The 24,354-nt window shown below is 42.8% G+C and overlaps 1 protein-coding gene across 1 annotated transcript; it reads right to left on the bottom strand.

Moving 5' to 3' along the window:
• Positions 1 to 9,854: 9,854 nt before the first annotated feature.
• On the bottom strand, positions 9,855 to 11,270 carry TRIM60 (tripartite motif containing 60). The gene has a single exon (XM_047719973.1). It carries the CDS (start codon positions 11,268 to 11,270, stop codon positions 9,855 to 9,857), a length of 1,416 nt encoding a protein of 471 aa, XP_047575929.1.
• Between the last annotated feature and the right edge of the window lie 13,084 nt (positions 11,271 to 24,354).

Raw genomic sequence — 24,354 nt, 5'->3', positions numbered from 1 at the left:
TCAGATGGTTTCATAATTATTGGCATTTAGGGATGGAAGAAAGGGTTGAGCTCTTTTCTAATGTGGTTGTGGGTCATGTGTCTCAGTCTAGACCTAACTGCAGGTCTTAGAATGAGTTGTGTGTCTAGATTCTGGCATCAGCTGTAACCTGTATAGTTTCAGGGGAAAGTTTCTAAACCATGACTGATTGATTGAATGTCTCATAGACATTGGCTCCTGCTCTGTAGAGGACTCAGGGTAAAGACTCTCTCTCTGTGATATCCTGAGTAGTCCCATGTGTGGGGCAAGGGCAGTCGCTGTGTAAGTAACCATCATTATATGAAGATTTGAATTACTGAGCTCCATGTTCCTCAAGCAGATAGCTCACTAAGACTATAAAACATCTACAGTGCTTCTGCTACTGCTGCCTATGTCTTTGTCAAAACAGATTCAAATCAAGGTTACAAGGTAAAACACCCATGGTACACTGGTGGCACACTAGACTTAGCACAAGCTGGGGTGGGGAGCAGAGGGAGAGGAAGCAGCAGACTTCCCTCTGAGAGAACCCAACTTGGGGCTCTATCCCATCCCAGAACCCTGAGATCAGGATGGGAGCTGAAGGCAAATGCTTAACCAACTGAGTCACCTAGGCATCTCAGTAAATAAAATGTCTTAAAAAAATAAACAAAAGATCCTTCATAATGCTTTCTTCCAAACTCAGGTGTAACTAATTCATGTAGAATAAAACAGTATTTGATTCAAGGGTGCCTGAGGGGCTCCGTTGTTAAGTGTCTGCCTTCGGCTCAGGTCATGATCTCAGGGTCCTGGGATCGAGCCCCTGTTGGGGCTCCCTGCTCAGCAGGAAGCCTGCTTCTCCCTCTGTGCCTCCCCCTGCTTATGTTCCCTCTGTGTCTCACTCTGTCAAATAAAATCTTTAAAAATTTTTTTAAAAATTGTATTTGATTCAATAATTTAATATTAAAATATTAAATATTACAGATCATTTTAAAGTACCCCAAAACCATTCATCTCTCTCATTCCTTTATGCACCGGAATGTGGTACCTTTCTATCTACTATTAAAAATAATTACTATGAAGGCCCCCTGGTGGCTCAGTCGTGAAGTGTCTGCCTTCAACTCATCCCTAGGGTCCTGGGATGGAGGCCTGTCAGGAGGATCCCTGCTCAATGGAAGCCTGCTTCTCCCTCTCTCACTCCCCCTGTTTGTATTCCCTCTCTGTCAAATAAATAAAATCTTTAAAAAAAATTAATATGAAACCGTTTAAAAGATATACAGAAGCAGGAAGAACAAAATTCTTAAAACAGCATATTTCCATTAACCCTCATTCAACATTTATTGAGTTTGTTAATTCCTGTTCAATTTTCCCCTTTTGGTTGTGTTAGGTCCGTTATTAAACGAAACGAGACTGAGACAAAGTGAAAGTTATGCAAAGCTCTATTCTGTGCTAAGCATTCGAAGTCAGACTGACCGGCCAGGGCCGTCTCCCAAGAGAAAGACCACCCCCAGCTTACAGGCTCAAGAATTGACTGACTGTCTCGACCCCTCCCAGCCTCACAGACTAACTTTTATAGAGCAAAAGCCTGGTCACACATAGGTGGCCAATGAGATTGTAACATACATAGAAAGTTGCATAGTCATGTTAGTCCACATGCAGGTGGCCAATTGAATTATAATGGGTCCTATAGCAGTTGTTTGAACTAGCCTATCACTCTGGTCAGAATTGGCACCCAAAAGGCGGAGTTTATATTCTTTGGTGGTTAAGGAGACAGTATGTGTGTTTTACTGATTGGATGTCTCCACCTGGCCTGACTCGTCCTTGTATTCTGCGCTTTGTTGTCAGGAACTGGCCGACCAGGCTTTGTATTCTGGGCTCTGTTCTTAGGAACTGGCTGACCACATTCTGCTGGTTTCCCAGACTTGTTTTTAAGTAAGTTTCTCGGGGAGGGGGGGCGGCAGGGTCAGTTTAAGTTTTACTGCACAAGCAACAAAATGGCTTTTAACCAAGTTGGAGTGGCTCTGGCTAAATAGGCCCTTACAGTTGTGTCATTTCATACACACACACACATAAGCACCTACTACTAAAAATATGGACACTGGGGTGCTTGGGTGGCTCAGTCAGTTGAGTGTCTAATTTCAGCTTGGGACATGACCTCAGGGTACTGGGATTGAGCCTGGTGACAGGATTCCCACTCATCAGGGAGTCTGCTTCACCCTCTCCCTCTGCACCTCCCCCCACGTATGCTCTCAAATAAAAATCTCTAAAATAAATAAATAAATAAATAAAAATATGGACATTATCCTACCTTTATAATACCTAAGAAAATAACCAATGCTTTAAATATTTAATCCAGGGGCGCCTGGGTGGCTCAGTGGGTTAAAGCCTCTGCCTTCGGCTCAGGTCATGATCCCAGGGTCCTGGGATCGAGCCCCGCATCGGGCTCTCTGCTCAGCGGGAGCCTGCTTCCCCCTCTCTCTCTGCCTGCCTCTCTGCCTACTTGTGATCTCTCTGTCAAATAAATAAATAAAATCTTAAAAAAAAAAAAGAATTGCTATATCATGTGGTAATTCTATTTAAATATTTAATCCATATTCAAATTTCCCCTAGTGGCTCATAAATGCCTTCTTAAATTTGGTTTGTTCAAATCACAATCCAAAGTTCCAGGTTTCATATTTAGAAATTTTCAGTTCCATTGCTTCTTGGCCTTTTGTAAGAACAAGTATAGAAATTTTCAGTTCCAACTGGGCTTTTTTTTGCATTTGTTTCTGGATACTATTTATTGAAGTGACTAGGTCATTCTCCTGGATAATTTCCATGTAATTGTATTGTTTCCTCATAGTATCATTTAGCTTATTCCCGTGTTTGTGATCAACTATAAGGTAGCTGCAAAGGTTTGCTGAATTCAGATCCAAATTTTTCAGCAAGAACAATTTGTAAGTGATGCAGTATTTTCAAAAAACATCAAATAGGGGCACCTGGGTGGCTCAGTGGGTTTAGCCTCTGCCTTCAGCTCAGGTCATGCTCTCAGGGTCCTGGGATCATGATCTCAGGGTTCCAGGATCGAGACCCGAATTGGGCTCTCTGCTCAGCAGGGAGCCTGCTTCCCCCCACCTCTCTGCCAAATACATAAAATACATATATATATATTTTTAATCAAGTAAGTGTATACATAATGTCTAGCTGTTCTGCTCTAGTGATGCTATGACTGGTCAGCGGGTTAGGGTGATGACAGTCCAGCAGCCCAATTATACAGGCTGGAACCAGCTCCATAAGGTGACCCCCAAAACGTCTTTAAGCATGGAAAGGAAACAAAGGTATTACCTGCGAGAACGTAGTCTTTTAGAAGACTCACAAGAATCCAGATAAAATCTTGAGGGTTATTTATTTATTTTAAAAGATTATGTTAATTAGGGAGATTGAGAACTAAGGTATTATCTGCAAAAACCTACCTATCTTGCTGCACCTGGGTGCTTCAGTCCGTTAAGCATCTGCCTTGGCCTCAGGTCATGGTCCCAGCGTCCTGGGATCAAGTCCCTCATTGCGGGGGCGGCGGGGGGGGTCCCTGAGCAGGGAGCCTGCTTCCCCCTCTCCCTGCTTATATTCCCTCTATCAAAAATTTATATCTTCAAAAAATTATATCTTCAAAAAAAAAAAACATAATTGTCTTTTAGAAAACTCACAGGAACCCAGGTAAAATATTAAGGATATTTTTGTTTTAAAGCTTATTTGAGAGCGATTAAGAGTAGTGGGAGGTGTTGTAAAGGTGGAGCAGGGAGCCTGATAAATCCCAGGACCCTGAGATCATGACCTGAGCCTAAGGCAGACACTTAACCTACTGGGCCACCCAGCCGCCTGAGGGTTATTCATAGCAGCATTATTGTGAAATGTGTATGTAATGTGTATCAGTATGTGGGCAACAACAACAGAAATTAACAATGTTTAAGAAGTGAAAATTTTACCTACTTTTATTGCAGTATTATTTACAGTAGCCAAGATAGGGAAGCAACCTAGTTGTCCATCAATAAAGGTGTGGCATATATACTACACACAATGGAATTATTCTGCTATAAAAGAATATGAGATCTTGCCATTTGCAACAACACAGATGGACCTAAAGAATATTATTCCAGGGGTGCCTGGGTGGCTCAGTGGGTTAAGGCTTCTGCCTTCGGCTCAGGTCATGATCTCAGGGTCCTGGGATCGAGCCCCACATCAGGCTCTCTGCTCAGCAGGGAGCCTGCTTCCCCCCTCTGTCTGCCTGCCTCCTCTCTGCCTACTTGTGATTTCTCTGTCTGTCAAATAAATAAATTAAATCTTTAAAAAAAAAAATATTATTCCACTTTTATGTGGAATCTAAAAAACACACACATATACGACGGGGTGGGGGGAGGGCAGTAAAAGACAATGCAGAGGATTGAGCAGAAGGGGCAAGGAGATGGGCAAAATGGGTGAAGGGAGAGGGAGATACAGGCTTCCAGTTATGGAATGAGTAACTCACAGGAATAAAGGTACAGCACAGAGAATATGATATTGGAATAGTGCTGTATGGTGACAGATGACAGCTACACCGGTGATAACAGAGCGTAACAGAGACTTATCGAATCACTATGCTGTGTCCCTTAAACTAATGTTAACATTGTTGATTATCAACACTGTATATTCATCATTGTGTATTCATTAGCAACACTGTATATTCAGTAAAGTTTTATAACTGCGTCAAATATTAGATAGAAAAAAATACTAAATAGCTAGAAATTAAAGTAAGTACATATTGTGAAGAAAATCAAATATTCAGGGGAAGGTATTAAGGAATACCTTTATAAATGCAGGACACCATAGGCATGCATGACAACACACAATATAGCAAAGGTGCCAATTAAAATTATGGCTTCAGGGTGATCCCAATAAAATCCCCAGACATTATTTTAATGGCATTAAGATAAGCTGAAGAAAAAAACAAGAAGAATCAAGACATTCCAGAGAGAAGGAACAAAACAAATATTTTACCAGACATGAACATAGTAATTATTAAATAATGTCTTAGTAATTATGAAACTGTTGTACTGGTGCAGGGATAGGCTAACAGACTCACAAAACTGAAGAGAGAATCCAGACACAGAGTCAAACACATGGAAACTGGCTGTGGGATAAATCTCCCATGCAGATCAGTGAGGATTTTTCAATAAATGGTTTGGAGACAAACTGGTTATCCAGATGGACACTGGACTCCATTTACTGCTATACATAAAAATCAGTTCATTTAATTTAAATATAGAAACCTAAATTATAAAACATTTCAAAGCCACACAGGAGAGACTCTAGTATCCACATGTGAAAATGACTCATAAAGGCTCCAAGTCTCATAAAACAAAGGAAAAGACAAAGATCTTAAAACTGCAATACTATACACACAACATAGTTTAAATAAATCATTTGTATTTAACATGAAAAAATTAGACGATTATTCACAAACTGTCAACCATGGCTCAACAGAAAACAAAGGAGTGATGTTTTTGTTGTTAAATATACCATCTTTTAGTAGAAAGGTTATTGAAATGTTAGACATCAGAGAAGTTTGATAAAATGTTGGGAATATTTTAAACAGACTGGAGATTAACATTGATCAAAAGCAACTAAAAATGGTTGCCAAGACAATATAAATGAGACTTCTTTATAGCAAAAGCAAACCATGGGAAAAAGGTTAAAAGCAATTTCAACAATGGAAAATACTAGCAACAAAGTTCGCTCCCATATATATGTATGATGTATACAAACATTATGGAAGTACATTTGTGTTTATGTATTTATGTATTGTGTACATACAGGTTAGGTGAGCATACAGATTACATATGTACAATAGTAGATAAACAGATCTGAAATAAATATGAAAGGTTATCACTAAAGGGAGTAACTGAAACAAAAATAAACTTGAAGCTACTCCTATGTGTATTTACTTGATGGCATCAAGTTTATTATTATTTATCCTGGAACATACTTTTGAGGCATGTCAGTAGAAGCAGCCATTGAGACTAGAGATAGGTAACAAGTCACACACACCCTCCCCACCCCCCACCACCCCCCAAGGGGCCAAAGAGGAACCTTTATCAGAGAAACCAGTCTTGGTGTGGCACAGAAGACGGAAGTTAAGCCAATTAATGGTCTGCGTTTCATTCATCACGGCCATCCTTCAAGTCTGGCATTCATGGCTGGAGGCAGAGCCCATCCACTTCTCTCCCAGCCAGTACCAGCAACTGCACCTGGTCTGAGCCAAGTAACACATGGGTTTGGCCACCCAGATGGGCCCCCCCAATCTGCAGGCTGCCTTGGAGGTCTCCTTTAAGTCATTCTTCACCTTTGGTATTGAGGTCTTTTCAGGAAGTCCTTGGGACTTGTTCTGTACACATGTCAGCCTTCTCTGCAACAACTAGGACATTCTGGGGCTTGGAGATCTTTTCACCCTGAGCCCAGATGCTCATCCATAGTTCTCCAGACACTTTCTCCAGCATTTCTCGGTGCTCCAAGGTGACACTGGTGAGGAATCGCAGGGCCAATAAATGTTCCTCTCAAGGACCACAGAGAAATCATCCTTGGGGAACCAGATGGGAACTTGGGACATGCTGTCCCAGGAGCCTACTGTAGTTTCTCAGGAACTGGGTGTTGTAGGGAGGCAGAGTTGGCTGCCTGTATCTGTCTTTCATAACCGATGCAATGACACTTACGTTTCAGATGCTGTCGTATCAGCTCTAGTATCAGGACCTCGAAGCCCAGGCAGGAGTACAGCGACCACACATCACAGAAAAGCTCCAGGGTGCCACACATGTAACTTTTAAAAATGCAGTATACTACAATGAACTATACCATATCAGATGGGCAAAGATAACCCTCACATACCATTACTGGAATACCATTGTTAATTCTTTTTAAAGATTTTATTTATCAGAGAGAGAAGTCACACGCAGGGGGGAGAAGCAGACTCCCCATAGAGCAGGGAGCCAGATTCTGGGCTCAATCCCAAAACTCTGGGATCACAACCTGACCCGAAGGCAGAGTCTCAACCAACTGAGCCACACAGGTGTGCCAGAATACCATGGTAATTCTTCTGAGGGTCAGGGGTTGGCAACTAGAACTATGTTATCAAAAAGGTTCAATGTATACAGCTGTAAACCAAACAATTATTCTTTTAAGAAAGGTATGCTACTCAAATTCATAAAAATGCACGTAGGTGCAGTTTCCAGTAAGTATTTCACCCATGGTTATGAAGAAACATTTATCAGTTTAACATGAATGTCTGACATGAAGGACAGACCAAATAACCAGGAGAAAGAGTCTGGAGGAGTAAACATAGGAAACAAAGTACAACTTCAAAAATACTAGATATAAAATTCTTTTTTTTTTTTTTTTTTTTGTCAGAGAGAGAGGGAGAGAGAGCGAGAGCGAGCACAGGCAGACAGAATGGCAGACAGAGGCAGAGGGAGAAGCAGGCTCCTGCTGAGCAAGGAGCCCGATGCGGGACTCGATCCCAGGACGCTGGGATCATGACCTGAGCCGAAGGCAGCTGCTTAACCAACTGAGCCACCCAGGCGTCCCTAGATATAAAATTCTTAAACAACAATACTAAGAAAGGTTACTACACCGACTACGTTCCAGTAAGAGCAAGTAGGCCAGTGTATATAGAAGGGAGAGATTCTTTAACAGGAAAATCTGATGAAGTTACTCTCTCCCTCAAAAGTCTCTAAGAACCCATTTATTTCAGACTAAAATCCTAACATGGCCTATTTGATCCTACAAAGGCTGGTGGTTCTCCCCTCTCCACAACTTACCTCTCTGACCTCACAAAACTCCCCCTGCACTCCACTCCACTCCCAGGCTTCTGTGCTGTCCCTGGTGTGCCAATCCCTTCCCTGTAACATTTGTTGAGCCCTTCTCCCTGCTACCACTGCTATTCCCTCATCTGAAGTTCTGCCCTGTGATCTCTAAAATGCCTGCCTTGACCACCCAAGTTCAGGCAGCTAACCACCCCCCACCCCCGCATGCGCAGGCGCGCGCACGCGCTAACGCACACACACACACACAGTACTTTTATCCCCTGGTCACTGATTTACTCTTCCCTGTACCCATAGCACTTTCTTAGCTTCTAAGTTGCTGAATCAATTACTTATGCTTATTATCTGATTGTTCCTCTGAGGGAGGTTTTGGGCAAAGACTGACCCTTAAACTGGTGGACTTTAAGGAGACTGTCCTCTAATGTGGGAGAGACTCATTCAATCTACTGAAAGCACGAACAAAACAGAAGTCTGACCTATCACAAGCCAAGAGGGAGTTCTACTGGGAGATGACCTTCACACTTGAACTGCAGCATGCAGTCTTCCCTGGATCCCTAGGTAGCTGGTTTTTAAAACCTGCCATGCCTGTCTTCACAGATTTCCCAGTCTCCACTACCATTTGAGCTAACCGCTTAAGATAAACCCTTCTTTAAAAATGTACATCTTATTGGTTGTTTCTCTTAAGAATCCTGACAGAGTATCTCACCACTCAGCAAAATAAATGGATAAAAACTCAGAACACTAAGAATAAAAAAGGTCTTTAAAACATGCTAAGTGGGGTGCCTGGGTGGCTCAGTTAAGTAGTCTGCCTTCCGCTTAGGTCATGATCCCAGGGTCCTGGAATTGAGCCCCACATTGGGGGTCCCTGCTCAGCATGAAGTATGCTTCTCCCTCTCCCACTGCTTGTGCTCCCTGTCTCTATCAAATAAATAAAACCTTAAAAATTAGAATTAAAAAATTAGTAAAACATCCTAAGAAAATGGTACCCAAGTATCAACAGTAAACTAGTATCAGACTTAGAATAGTATGTTTTGAAGATTAGGTAGTAGGACTTCCAATGTAGCCATGCGTATTTGGCTTAACTGTCACCGCAATAGAGGTAGAGTAAAATCATTTTGAAACATGCAAAATCCCCCCAATTTTAAAGTATCTGGGGTAGATGACACTCCAAATGAAAAGATAAAACAAGCAGGAAGATGTGGGATTAAACCAATAAGGAATTGAACAGAGGACAATTCCCAAGATAGTGGACAGTATACAGACAGCTATATACATAGGTAGCTCATTCAGAATGATTGGAACGTGAGACCCAGAACCACGTTCACCAGGAAGAAAAACTGTTCAGATTATACACATACATTTATATGTATAAATGTGTGTAGGGAGGGGCGTCTGGGTGGCTCAATGGATTAAGCCTCTGCTTTCCGCTCAGGTCATGATCTCAGGGTCCCCACATTGGGCTCTCTGCTCAGCAGGCAGCCTGCTTCCCCCTCTTGCTGCCTGCCCCTCTGCCTATTTGTAATCTCTGTGAAATAATTTTTTTTTTTAATTGTGTAGGGAAAGGGCCTTTGAAAGGCCAAAATCGTTAAGTACCTATTCAGTCAATTGTGTCAACTAATAGACATATACAGTAAAGAAGAGGATATATGGTATCAAGAATTATGGAAAGAAACCAAAGAATCCACTGAAGGTAGGTGTATGTATTAAGGATATCTGTTAAGACAACTTACTCAACTGTAAAGGAATGACTATCATTAAAAGGCAACTTACATGCAATTTCAACAGAAAATATTTTCTTGGATTTGGTAAGTAACTTAATTCTCAAATACTCTAAGAACTTCAAAGCACTTGGCCATTGACATCCAAAACATCTATAAAATTGGCATTACTACCATGTTTTTATAGTTGTTGAAAATGGGAGAAAAATCTATTCTGGTTTTCAGCAGTAAACCGTTAAGAGTCCAGAATTACTGAGACTAAATTTACTGGCTAAGTTACCCCTAGACATTGAAACGACACTGTTTCCCAGGTACTTCATCGTTCATCATCTGTCACTGAAGAGATTTTAAGAGGTTCAGAATCTACTCCAATATAAAAATAAGGACACACAGCTTCTATAAGAGAATCATTAAAATTATAGAGAAGAGATCTATCATTCATATTGTAAAAGGAAACTTCACCCAACTCACAGTCCAGAAAAATGCCGATCTTACTGGGTCTTACTACAGGCAGAAGTTGGGTTCTCTTACCACCCAGTATAACATAAATGCTTTCACTATATCGCCCAATTGCCCAGAATCCACCCTCAACTACTGGCCAAGTCCTCCAATTCCTGGGAAAACGATCTCGACACACCCCCAAGGTCCATTTAGGCTTGTTTCCCACTTCTACCTCCCAGTAATGCCGGCCAGAATTAAAGCTCCTCGAACCCAGGACAGCAGGGCAGAGATAAAATCTCCTCGGGTTGTAACAAAGGTGTTTTTTTTTGTTTCCATATCGCACACTTTTTCTATCCTCAGACACAATAAGCTGAGGGTGTGCTGTTTCAAGATCTAGCATCACATCTGCTCGAAATGGCTTGATAATTTTGTCCAAGCCAGAATACTGTGGAGGAAGACTAAATCCGTATTTCTTTAATTGGAATATGAAGAGCTCAGGATATGTTAGGTTTTGATACCTGTTGTAGATACCCTTAACATGGGTCAATAATTCCAGTTCTGACTGCACACACCTGCACTCTACCTCCTTGAGCAGATGTTTTAATGTGGAAACGTGACCTGAAAATGTTCTCTGGTTCTCATTTAGTTTTGTTAAAATGTCCCTCTCTTCATCGTCTATCTGCCTAAGAAGAGCCTCTTGCTGATTCTGTAGAAACTGTCTGATTTGCTCAAATTCAGAAATGATTTCTTCTCTCCTGTCCTCTACCTTCTTTTTCAGGTCCACTATTTTGCTGGTTTGAAGACTTAACACTTTTTCAACTCGTTCCACATTGTCCCTCAAGGGCTCGATGCTATATTCTAGAATTTTCCTGTGAAAAGTGGCAGCTTTCTTAATGGGGTAAATATAGTGTTTCTGGTGTTGAACAGAGAAACTGCACTGTGTACATAAAACCTCTAGGTCCTTCCCACAAAAAAGTGTCAGAAACTGATTGTGCTTCTCACACATAGAATACTCTTCCTGCCTTTTCCTCTTGCTCCTTCGGACCTGCAGTCGTTTAGCAATTTCAGTCAGATTACTGAGCTGGCGATTGCTCCTGAAGCTTTTGTTATGAAAGCAAAAACGACAGACGGGACAGGGGAAGGTATCATCTAGATCCTTCCACATCATGTTGATGCAGGAGCGACAGAAGTTGTGCCCGCAGTTTATAGTCACTGGGTCTTTCAAGTAATCCAAACAGATGGGGCAGCTAGACTCCTCTTGGAGGTGCACCAGGCCTGTCACAAATTCCATGGAGCCGACAACAAAAGTGGGGGATAAGAATGCTCCCCTTGGCAAGGCCTGCCTTAAGCTCAAGACCCAGTGAGCAGATATCCTCTCCCAGGCCTCACAGATTTAGGTTTCACTGGCCCAGCACACCGCCCAGAGGGCAGCCACTTCAGTCTTGCCCCTTAGCTTGAGGGCAAAGATTCCTGCTTGCAGCTCTCTCACAGAGGAAACCGCCTAAATTTAAGATTAATGACTTCCTTCTTCAGGCAAGTAGCCACAGGTCCAAGGAAGCATCATCCCTGTGGATGAGAAAAGTTTTTAATTTTCAAAATCTCCTAGACTTGCTATCACAGTAATTAATTGAGGCAAGACTCATCAATAACTGTAAAAACTGTTCAGTGACGTTTCCTGGATAGTAGTATGTTCACAAAATCTCAAAGTATCAGTCTAATGATTGTTGTTTTATTTACAGAGAGGAAAAATAGGTGCCTCTACAATGCAGAGATCTGAAGAATTCCTCATGACCAAGAAAGGACAAACTGATGGCCTGCAATGAGGAAACATCAGAGTATTTCTGCGCCTCCCCCCCAAAAATGAAAGAAATTTACCTGTATTTAATCACAAGGAAACAATCACTAAAATCTAAACCACGGGCACATCGATGGTCTTTAACTCTATGCGATGGCACTGAAAAAAAAATGGGACAATTTCTATATTAAGAGACTAAAGAAACTACTAAGAGAAATTTGTAATCTTAGGTATCTAGAGTCTAGTCTATTTAGAGCAAATGAATTGCTCTAAAGTGGATAGCACAGGGGTGCCTCAGTCATTAAAGCCTCTGCTCAGGTCATGATCTCAGGGTCCTGGGATCCAGTCCCACAGGGGCTCCTTGCTCAGCGGGGAGTCTGCTTCTGCCTCTCCTTCTGCCCCTCCCCTGCATGTGAACTCACTCTGTCCAATTAAATAAATAAATCTTTTTTTTTTATTAAAAAATAAACTAGATAGTACAGAATGGCAAAAATTTGAATATGCACTATTAAATAGTAACACCAAAATTACACTTCCCAGATTTGGTAATTGCAGCACAGCTATACAGAAAATATCTTACATTTAGGAAATATATGCTAAGTATTTACAGAGGAAGGGGTCATGATCTTTGAATATTACTCTGAAATATTAACTTTGAAAAAAAACAAACCATACACACTTGTCTGGCTTTGATACAGTATCATTAAGAAACATGGGAATCTGGATGACAGATAGATGAGACCTCTCGGTAGTCTTTCTGAACTCCTGTGAATCTATTATTCCAAAGTATTTAAGTTTTAGAAAAATCACCTTCAGACTCATGTAAATGTTTAGATCAAAGGGAAGAGGTGTAGTTCATTTTGTAGAGCACTGGAATACACAATTTATTACTTATGTCCCTTGCTCTTTCTACTGTCTTTATCATTTGGGCAGGCTGCCACCCTTTAAGACATACGGACCTAATATAGCAGTTTAACCTCATCCAAGCTATAATCAGGTCTCAAAGAGAATTACGGTACCACCCTTCTACCCAGTCAGGTGACTTCTGTCATTCTTGCTCCCTTGCATCCATTTGCCATCCCAAGTCATAAAAACTTTCTTCAAATACACAACTCATAACATCTCTTTCTAGAGCTTAAAATCCTATAATTTCTTTCTTTATTTCTGAGATTTGAGAGAGCAAGGAAACCTGAGTGGGGGGAGCGGCAGAGGGAGAGGGAGACGCCGCCCCCCAGAGCAGAGAACCTGACCTAGGACTCAATCCCAGGACCCTGGGATCATGACCTGAGCCAAAGGCAGATGCTTAACAGACTACGCCATCCAGGCGCCCCCAAATCCTCCGGTTTCTAAAGGTACTTTAAATCCTCAACATTGTGTACAAACCCCTGTGCCACTTCCATTTGAGTTAAACATCTGGAGGAGCCTTAAGTAATTTCTCTAAAACTTTAATACTTTGAAATAACAGAATTCACAGGAATTTCGATAGTATAGAGAGGTCCTTTGTATGTTACCCAGATTCCCACGTTTCTTAACACATTCAAAACTGACCATACTTGTCACTCTGAGCTTGACTTCTATCATTCTTCTTGTTTCACTGCAGTTGACAACTGTTTTGGTTGAACATGCTGAGGTAACTGCATAAGCATTCTACCCAGAAATCTTTGTGTACCTCTGCCTTTTTCCTTCTGATCTTCTCAAATATTATCTCCTCAGGGAAATGGTTTCTACTCACCTCGTCTAACACATACCTTGAATCCAAGTAAGTTGCCAGATCTTCGGGCCACTGTCATCCACACATGCATGGGGATTGCAGGGTTCATGTCCTGTGGGTGTGGATGGCAGGAATGGGCTGGTAAAAGGTGGGTTTTCTAACACAGCCTGACCCACACAGCTTTCTCCACTTCCTCTCATTTAGCAGGGCTCAGTCTTTTTTAGACCCTTTATGTCTCCCCATCTGTATAAATAGTATTCCCTGACTAGTGACCCTTTCCTCACATCTTCACTAGGTTGAATTCTAAAGCTTTCTGGAGAGAGCCCAGAAGTCTCAGTGTCAAACACTGTGCTAAGTGCCTTCCACAGTCACTGACTCTCCTCAATTAAACCCTCCAACGTTTGTCAATTAATGCTGGGAGAGGCACTCTCACACAAGGCCCTGAGTGTCACTGCATGGTCTCTTGGGTATGCCAAGAATGCAGGGCCCTCACGGCTCTTCACTGAGGCCGTTTCTCTTTCCCTGAAAGAGGAGGTAAAATCTTCTTGGTGGACCAAGAACAGGCTATAAAAGTGGGTCCACCAATGGGGCGCCTGGGTGGCTCAGTTAGTTAAGCAGCTGTCTTTGGCTTGGGAGCCCTATACTGGGTTCCCTGCTCAGTGGGAGTCTGCTTCTCCCTCTCCCTGCCACTCTCCTTGCCTGTGCACTCTCAATCTGTTAAATAAATAAAATCTTTAAAAACTAACTCACGAGTTCTTTGGCATGACAAGTCCATGGTGTACACAGCATCCAGTATGAGAGACTTGGGAGATACATGGAACTGATGCCAACCTGATGCTTATGTTATGGACTGTGCCAGTAGTCACAGAGTCCTGTCTCTGAGCCAGGAGTTTGTGTCATCTGGCAGCAACCATGAAATATCAACAGGCTAAGCTTCAAGTAGGGTGAAATCTTTAGCCTTGACTGTGGGGACTTAAAATTTTTGATTACAGCTATGAAAGGAACTTAAATTTATGAGAATGAGAATATGCCAATCCAAGGTCATAAAACTGCTATTAACTACTAGCATACTAAACCATTAAGCACGCTATGCTTTTCTTGGTACTCAGGAGACATTAAGAAATCCTATTCAGTCTTTGGCCTAGGTTCCTGACTAGGCCTCTTAACACCATTAAACTCACCCTCTAATGGTAAGAGAGCATTTTACATGCTAATGAGATGAGTGACAGCTGAGCACTCCTAGATAGCTTTAGAATGGAGGTGGGTCACCAGAAGGACCCAGGCAAGATTGGAGGGTTGCAGACTATCAGCCCTAATCTGTATCCTCCTAGGGAGAGGCCCTGGAGATGGAGGCTATCACTGATGGCCAGTGATTTAATCAACCCTGCAAATGCCGTGAGAGTTGGGTAAAAACCCCTAATGTTGAGGTTTAGAGAACTCCTGGCTTGGTGAACATATCCAAGTGCATTGGGGATGGCATGCAGTACCTGCCCAGAACAGAAGCTCAGTAAGTGGTATTGTGCAGAGAAGAGTGACTGTAAGAGGCCTAAGACTGCCATCCTTAGAAAGCCCTGCTTGCAAGGTTGGCCCCTCACTCCAGTCTCAGAGCTTGGATTGTATGAGGGGTCCCATAATTCCCTGGTAACAATGGCTCACCAAGCATAAAACACTGGTACAACTAATATGGTTTATGCTAGCTACCAGCATTCTTTCTGATAATCTAGAAATTTGATATAGCCTAAGCAGAGAGTGACCTCATGATCTGTTCCCAAAGAAAAGTACCTTGGGCACCTGGGTGGCTCAGTGGGTTAAAGCCTCTGCCTTCAGCTCAGGTCATGATCCCAGGGTCCTGGGAGTCGAGTCCGCATCAGGCTCTCTGCTTGGCAGGGAGCCTGCTTCTCAGTCTCTCTCTGCCTGCCTCTCTGCCTACTTGTGATCTCTGTCAAATAAATAAATAAAAATCTTTTAAATTTAAAAAAAAAAAGGGAACGAAAAGAAAGCACCTTGGGACAGTAAAAGCTTCTAAAGAGCTTCCCTGGTGGACATTTCACATGTATTATCATAATGTCTTGCTAGAAGAATTAAATGGGTCCTACGTGACTTAACTGGGAAAGAACTGTTGAACGTTTGCCACAGTTTCCTCCAGACTTGAATCTCATGCACCTTTTCCTTCTGATTTTGTTTTGAGTCCATTCACTATAATCAATCACAGCTATGAGTACAATTTATGCTGAACTGTGAGTCCTTATAGCAGTATCTGAATGTAAGGTAGTCTTGGGAACCCACAGACACAAGTATTAGAAAATCTTGTAAAGCTTCTAGAAATCCAGCCCAACTACCTAATTATATCATGTAATATATTACATTATAGCACTATTTTAGTCTAAAAGCCACTATCTATGTCTTATCCCTCTCATGAGTAAAAAAAGATATTACTCATGGTAGTTTGGCAGAGAAAGTGCATAGATTCTAATTTTTTTTTAAAGATTTTATTTATTTATTCAAGAGAGAGACAATGAGAGAGAGCATGAGAGGCGAGAAGGTCAGAGGGAGAAGCAGACTCCCCAGGAGCTGGGAGCCCCATGTGGGACCCGATCCCGGGACTCCAGGACCCTGACCTGAGCCAAAGACAGTTGCCCAAGCAACTGAGCCACCCAGGCGCCCGCATAGATTCTAATTTTGAAGAAAGAATATGGTATTACTACATTAAACTTTTTTTTTTTTTTTTTTTTTTTTAAGGACACCTGGATGGCTCAATAGATTGAATGTCTGCCTTCGGCTCAGGTCATGATCCCAGGGTCCTCGGATTGGAGGAGTCCCATGTCAGGCTCCCTGCTCAGTGGGAGGCTGCTTCTCTCTCTGCCCCTCCCCTGGTTAGTGAGCACCTTCAAAATAAATTTCTTAAAGATTTTTTTTTAAGTTTTTTTTTTAATTTATTTATTTGACAGAGAGAGAGAACAGAAGTAAAAGGATTGAGAGGGAGAAGCAGGCTTCCCGCTGAGCAGGGATCCCAATATGGAGCTCGATCCCAGGACCCCCATGATCATGACCTGAGCTGAAGGCAGACATGTAACCAACTGAGCCACCCAGGAGCCCCTACATTAAACATTTTTATTACATTGCGATTGGAGAGCATAATACACTATCCCAATATATGTCTCTCTGGCATAAAGATGATTTTCAGCTTATTTATTTTGAGAAACAGCAAACACAGAAGCTCTGAAAACTGAATAGAAGCTATGCTTTTTTAAGTGCAATTTACAGTGCAAGGGGCCCGTGCCAGGAAGAAAACTAGTATAGATAACTTTTTCATCTGGGAGACTAAATCCTTGTCAGGGCCAACTTTGTTCACTGTGTTTTCTCTTTTCACTGTCCTGTGAACCACCTTCCTCCCCTATTTCCATATCTCTTTCCTTAGTTCAAGATGAACTACATCACTGCCTGAGTTTCATCTTTGTGAGTCTCCCTTATATACAGATTTGAATACATAATTTTTTTTCTCCTGTTCCTCTTTTATTACAGATGAGGGTTTCAGCCAAGAACCTAGAGGGTAGAGGGATATTTTTCCTCTCCCACACAATAGAAAGAAATACAAATAATGATAATGTGTCTTCTAATTCTTCTGATTTTTGAATCTAACTTTTTAGGAGTAACACTGTCACAAGGGTCCCTAACCTTTGTTTACAATTCCGTATTTTGGGGAACCTGGATGGCTCAGTTTGAAGAGTGAGGTATGCCTGATCTCAGGGTTGTCGAGTTCAAGGCCCATGTTGGATATAAAGATTACATACATAAACTTAAAAAAAAATTAAATTCTGTATTTTATGGATACTTTTGGGTTGGGTAAATATGAGGAGGAAGTTTTAAGAGTATTGCCTAAGGTTTATAGCTAAATCCAATAGGAATGGAATTTTTTGAAATCAGAAAAAACAGCTATATGGCTTTAAATAGAGTATTTCATTTATTTTTTAAAAGATTCATTCAGGGGCGCCTGGGTGGCTCAGTGGGTTAAAGCCTCTGCCTTCGGCTTGGGTCATGATCTCCGGGTCCTGGGATCGAGCCCCACATCAGGCTCTCTGCTCGGCAGGAAGCCTGTTTCCCTTCCTCTCTCTCTGCCTGCCTCTCTGACTCCTTGTGATCTCGGTCTGTCAAATAAATAAATCAAATCTTAAAAGAAAAAAAAAAAAAGATTCATTCAGAGGCACCTGGGTGGCTCGGTGTTAGGTTAAGCGTCTGCCTTAGACTCAGGTCATGATCTCAGGGTCCTGGGATCGAGTCCCGCATTGGGCTCTCTGCTCAGCAGGGAGCCTGCTTCACCCCCCACCCCCGTCTCTGTCTGCCTCTCTGCCTACTTGTGATCTGTCAAATAAATAAATTCTTTTTAAAAAATAAATAAATAAAAGATTCATTCATTCGAGAGAGGGGGCATGAGAGGGGGCAGAGACAGACTCCTCAAGCACATTCCCCACTAAGTTCAGTGCCCAACTGGGGACAGAATCCTAGGACCCCAGTACCCCAACCTGAGCTGAAACCAAGAGTCCACCACTCAACTGACTGAGCTACCCAAGTGCCCCTAAAGAGAGTATTTAATTTAAAATAAAAAGGAGGTGGGTGGTGTTCCTACCCATATCCAGGTTCCTAGTGGGTCTTCCTTTCCCACATACTTATGTCCTCTAACTCACCACCCAGACTCAAGCCATGAAATGAAATAAGCAACTTTCGGGGCCATTTTCCCAGTCCAATTTACTAACAGCTTACTATTTTGACTATCTCTTCTCTAGTCCTTCAATTAGTTTCGTAACTCCACAGCAAAACTTTTTCGTTACTGTAAGAATGAGACTTTGAGGCCACCAATATCTGGTTCCTACTCTTATTTCCTGACTCCACATATTTTTCCATCGTAGTACAGATCATACTTGTGGTTTTACCTTTTTGTTAACTTTTGGTTAATAACATGGGAATGTATGACTCATGGTCTGAATTCTTCTTTATTTTTCCTCAAAGTTGTGTTACCTATTTTATTCTTGTGGCTGCTGAAAAATATTGGCTAGTATGTACTCATAAGTATCAGGCTAATAAACAAACTTGTAGATTTCCAGGTCTCAAGAGTGGACTCCAGGGACATGACTTCATGATATTAACATACTAAAGCCTCACCTCATCATGGGGGTGGGGGGATAATTGCCTACCTACAAGGCCTACAAATAAATACAGGATGACTGACTTCACCAGGCAGGTGCCAGTACTGGAAATTGGAAGATCCTACCTTAACACACCAACAACCCTTCTTTGGAGGTCACGTGGCCACTTTGCAATCTAGCATTCCAGTAAAAATCTCTCCACTTCAGGCAGTCACACCACCTCCATTAGGACTACATCCATCAGTTCTCAGGCCAGGGACCCTATACTTTTTAAAAAAAAGATTTGAGTTTGAGAAAGGATGCCCATGCAAGTGCGCTCCCGAAACAGAGAGCGAGCAAGCATAAGCGGGGGAGGTGGGGTAGAGGGAGAAACCGACTGCCCACTGAGCAGGGACCCTGATGCAGCACTCGATCCCAAGACCCTGGGATCTTGACCTGAGCCAAAGGCAGACGCTTAACTGACTGAGCCACCCAGGCATCCTTCTACTTCTTTTTTTTTTTTTTTTTTAATTTTTTTTTTCAGCATAACAGTATTCATTATTTTTGCACCACAGCCAGTGCTCCATGCAATCCGTGCCCTCTACAATACCCACCACCTGGTGACCCCAACCTCCCACCCCCCACCCCTTCAAAATTCTCAGATCGTTTTTCAGAGTCCATAGTCTCTCATGGTTCACCTCCCCTTCCAATTTCCCTCAACTCCCTTCTCCTCTCCATCTCCCCTTGTCCTCCATGCTATTTGTTATGCTCCACAAATAAGTGAAACCATATGATAATTGACTCTCTCTGCTTGACTTATTTCACTCAGCCCTTCTACTTCTTTTTAAAAAAAAATTTTAAGGGGCGCCTGGGTGGCTCAGTGGGTTAAGCCGCTGCCTTCGGCTCAGGTCATGATCCCAGGTCCTGGGTTCGAGCCCCACATCGGGCTTTCTGCTCAGCAGGGAGCCTGCTTCCTCCTCTCTCTGCCGGCCTCTCTGCCTACTTGTGATTTCTCTCTGTCAAATAAATAAATAAAATCTTTAAAAAAAAAAAATTTTAGGGGGCACCTGGATGGCTCAGTGGGTTAAGCCGCTGCCTTTGGCTCAGGTCATGATCTCAGGGTCCTGGGATCGAGTCCCGCATCGGGCTTTCTGCTCGGCCGGGAGCCTGCTTCCCTCTCTCTCTCTCTCTCTGTCTGCCTCTCCGTCTACTTGTGATTTCTGTCAAATAAATAAATAAAATCTTAAAAAAAAAAAAAAACAGAGCTACCAAATGATCCAGCAATTAAAAAAAAAAATTTTTTTAGGGGCGCCAGGGTGGCTCAGCGGGTTAAGCCGCTGCCTTCCGCTCAGGTCATGATCTCAGGGTCCTGGGATTGAGCCCCGGATCGGGCTCTCTGCTAGGCGGGGAGCCTGCTTCCCCCCTTCTCTCTGCCTGCCTCTCTGCCTACTTGTGATTTCTGTCAAATAAATAAATATTTTAAAAATAAAACAATAAAAGAATTTTTAGCTGGGACTCCTGCGTGACTCAGTCAGTTAAGCGTCTGTCTTTGGCCCAAGTCATGATCCCAGCGTCCTGGGATGGAGTTCGACATCAGGTTCCCTGCTCAGCCGGGAGCCTGCTTCTGCCTCTGCCTGTCGGCCCCCTTCCTTCCTTGTGCTAAGAAATAAATAAACAAAATCTTTAAAGATAAATAAAAGGCTTTTTGGCGGAGGGCAGTCGGAGAGGAAATCCTGTGATTCTCTCAGAGAGAGAGTCTGAGGACACCCAGTCGCACACAAACCTGGACCCTGAAATCAGAAGGCCAGAAGATGCTCAGGAAACCTCTGCTCAGCTGCCTAGCCCTTTCTCAGGCCCTCCCAGCTTACCTGGAGTACGCTGCTCAGTTGCTCAAGCGAAAGGCTGTGCACTGAGTTGAGAGACAGTGGCCTGCTACTGACCCCAAGCCGCTACTGAGCGCGTGAGTTCCTCCGTCAGAGGCGCACATTTGTTCCGTGCTGTGATTGGCCGTCCCCCCCCCCCCCGGAAGTGGGCCTGTGTGGGACCTGCGCATGCTCAATGAGTGCCTAGTGGGGAGCATGGGAAGAGATCCTGAGGCTAGCTGGGGGTTGTAAGGATCAGTGATTAAGGTCATTTAGTCCCGATGTAAATTGGGTTATTAATATTTTTATTCCTGTGAGAAACTGGAGAGCCAAAGTAAGGCCAAACCATACTGCAGGCTAGTTTTTTAAATCTTCAACACCCCATCCTCCTTGCAGACAGTGAAGGAGTGAGCGCAACACCACAACCGTTTCACCTGGTGTAGGATTACAGGTTGTTGAAGGTGAGGGGGTAGTTAGCCTTGAAAGAACAATCCTGTTTGGATCAATTTGCATCTCAGTGATTGCTTGGGTGGGTGTGTCCCACTCTAGAGATTACGCCCCACCAACTGAGACTCACCCAGGTCTCTCCTTGAATTGTCTTTTAAGGTGAGTGAGTTGGCCAACTTGAGGATAAAATCTTCAAGGGTGAAGAATCAGTCATTAAGATGCCTCTTAACTCTTATAACTAAGAGGCTAATATTTGCAGAAGAAATTAAAAAATTAATGTGTCACTTTTTAATTGAAATCATAGGGCTGGATTCTCAGGAGAATAATCTACTGTTATGGTCATCATTCAGACGACCCAAATATATTTCTCATACATATTTGGTCTTTGCCCATGGTTTCTTCTGGCTCACAGCCCCCCAAAACCCTTGTAATTTCATGGCTGCTAAGAGTAATGGGAGCATCTTTTTGTAATACTTAATTTCCTGTGCTCAGTTCCTTCACTATATGAAGGTGAAATAGGTGTTTTGTTATTCATAACAAGCCCCTTTCAACCACCACAGTCCCCTTTAGGGGATTTGGGGGACATGGCTGCCAAGAGAAATAATCAAGAATGGAATGTTGGAACTTCTGGTCCCACCCTGATTTCTAGAGAGGGGAGAGAGACTGGAGGGCGAAATGAGTCTCCAGTGACCAATGATTTAATCAGCCATGTTTAAGTAATGAAACCTCCATAAAAAAGGGGGGGGGGGGGGGGCTCTTGGCTGGCTCAGTCAGTTAAGCATCTGCCTTTGTCTCAGGTCATGATCACAGGGTCCTGGGATCAAGCCCTGTGTCAGGCTCCCTGCGCAGCGAGGAGCCTGCTTCTCTCTCTCTCCCCATTCCCTCATTTGTGCTTTCTCATTTGTGTTGTCTCTTGTGTGTATGCTTTCTCTGTCTTTCTCTTTCAAATAAATAAATAAATAATATATTTTAAAATGAAGGAGGAGATGGGGGAGGGGGAGAGGGAGTGGGGGGAACTAAAAAGGAGGGGGTTTGGAGAGCTTCCAGATTGTTGAAGTAGAGTTCCTTTGTGCCACCATGCTGGGCCACAGACTCCATAAGGACAGGAACTCTTTGGAGTCTTGTCCTATGTTATGCTTCATTTGGCTGTTGATTCATATCTTTCAGTATCCTTTAAATATAATCCATTGAGTAAATGGAAGGTATTTTTAGCTAACAAATTGAAGGAAACATAATGGGAAAATAATAATGGAGAGGAAAGGACAGCCTACAGGCTTTCCAAAAAACATTCATTACATTTATATTTCCCATGTAGACATTTACCCAAGTTTGCAACACATTTTAAAATAGAATGAACTATATGTGAGGACATGGACAATCTCTCAGATAAAATATTCAAAGAAAAATTTACAGAACATACAGAATATTCTCATTTCTTAAATACATACACACATTCGTTCAATACATACTCTCATATGCATAGGTTATTTGGAAGGTGTGCACTGCTCCCAGTACTGTCCAGATTCTAGGGAAGTGACTAGTGCACACAAAGTCACTATGGAAAACTTTTCACTCATGAATTGTTTTCATGACATTCAGAAGACCTTTTTTTTAATTTCAAGATTTAATTTACTTGACAGAGAGAGACACAGCGGGCAGGGGGAGTGGGAGAGGGAGAAGCAGGCTCCCTGCAGAGCAGGGAGCCCAAGGCAGGGCTCAACCTAAATCCAAGGCAGACGCTTAATGACTGAGCCACCCAGGCACCCCTCAGAAGACTATTTTAATTTTTTTTAAAGATGTATTTATAGGAGAGAAAGAGCGAGCAAGAGAGGCTTTAGAGGGAGAAAAAGAATCTGAAGCAGATTCCCTGCTGAGCACAGAGCTGACCTGGGGCTCAATGTCACAACCCTGAGATCACAACATGAGCCAAAGCCAACAGTGGGATGATAAACCAACTGTACCCCCCAGGTGCCTCCACCCCACCATTTTATTTTTAAATAAGTTTCAAAGTGGTATTTTTGGGTGCAGGCATTTTTGTTCCTAATTAAAGGAAAATCTTTCACTCTATTGCCTGCTCTCTTCAGGAGGTCTAATATGCTTGTTTGTTTTTTTCCCCTCACTCTTTGTGATGCTAATAGTATGCTGGTCATTGCCCAGACCAATTAATAAATTTGAGGTTGCAAAATGGTAATTGTCTTCTACCTTTATTTTATTTGTATTTTAAGATGTATTTATTGGGGCACCTGGGTGGTTTAGTCAGTTAAGTGTCTGACTCTTGATTTTGGCTCAGGTCATGATCTCTGGGTCATGGGATGGAGTCCCACATTAGGCTCTCTCCTCAGCAAGGGAGTCTCCCCCCCCCCCCCCCCCCCCGCTCATGCTCTCAGCCTCATGCTTTCTCTATCTCATATAAATAAATAAAATCTTTTTTAAAAAGATTTTATTTATTTATTTGACAGAGAGAGAGATCACAAGTAGGCAGAGAGTCAGGCAGAGAGAGAGAGAGAGAGAGAGAGAAAAGCAGGCTCCCCACTGAGCAAAGAGCCTGATGCGGGGCTCGATCCCAGGACACTGAGATCATGACCTGAGCCAAAGGCAGCAGCTTAATCCACCGAGCCACCCAGGTGCCCCTAAATAAAATATTTTTAAACATTTATTTATTTTAGAGAGAGAGAGCACGAGCAGGGGAGGGGCAAAGCAGGAGAGGGAGAAAGAGAATCTTAAGCAGACTCTGCATTGAGTTGAGCCCCACTCGGGGTTGGATCTCATGACCCTGAGATCATACAACCCAAGCCAAAACCAAGAGTCGGATGCTCAACCATCTGGGCTACCGGCGTGTCCCCCTTCTATCTTAATTTAAATATTAGTGGAAAATATCTTTGGTAGCAACTTGTCCTCTTATTTGACCAACATGAAGTGCTGTTCATGTTAAAAAGGAAGAATAAATTCTTCACTGGGCATCTTTTTATTTTATTTTTAAGATTTTATGTATTTATTTGATAGAGAGATGGAGGACACAAGTAGGCAGAACAGCAGGCAGAGGGAGAGGGGGAAGCAGACTCCCCACCAAGCAGGGAGCCCAATGTGGGTCTCAATCCCAGACCCCGAGATCATGACCTGAGCTGAAGGCAGAGGCTTAACCCACTGAGCCACCCAGGTGCCCCACTGGGCATCTTTTTAAAAGGGGAACATTGGTGCACTTGGGTGGCTCAGTCGGTTAAGCAACTGCCTTCAGCTTGGGTCATGATCCCTGGGTCCTGGGATCGAACCCTGCATGGGGTTCCCTGCTTAGCAGGAAGCCTGCTTCTCCCTCTCCCTCTGCCACTCCTCCTGCCTGTGCTCTTGCTCTCTCTCGCTCTCCCTCTCTGTGTGTCAATTAAATAAATAAAATCTTTAAAAAATAAAAATAAAATAAAAGGAGAATATCTTGGGCTGGTGCA

The sequence above is a fragment of the Lutra lutra genome, chromosome 2, assembly GCF_902655055.1.
Source record: "Lutra lutra chromosome 2, mLutLut1.2, whole genome shotgun sequence".
Classification (NCBI taxonomy): domain Eukaryota; kingdom Metazoa; phylum Chordata; class Mammalia; order Carnivora; family Mustelidae; genus Lutra; species Lutra lutra.
This window is presented reverse-complemented; position numbering and strand designations above follow the sequence as displayed.

Excerpts from the sequence above, each read along its gene's own strand:
- TRIM60 (XM_047719973.1), bottom strand. The coding sequence starts at position 11,270 with ATGGAATTTGTGACAGGCCTGGTGCACCTCCAAGAGGAGTCTAGCTGC.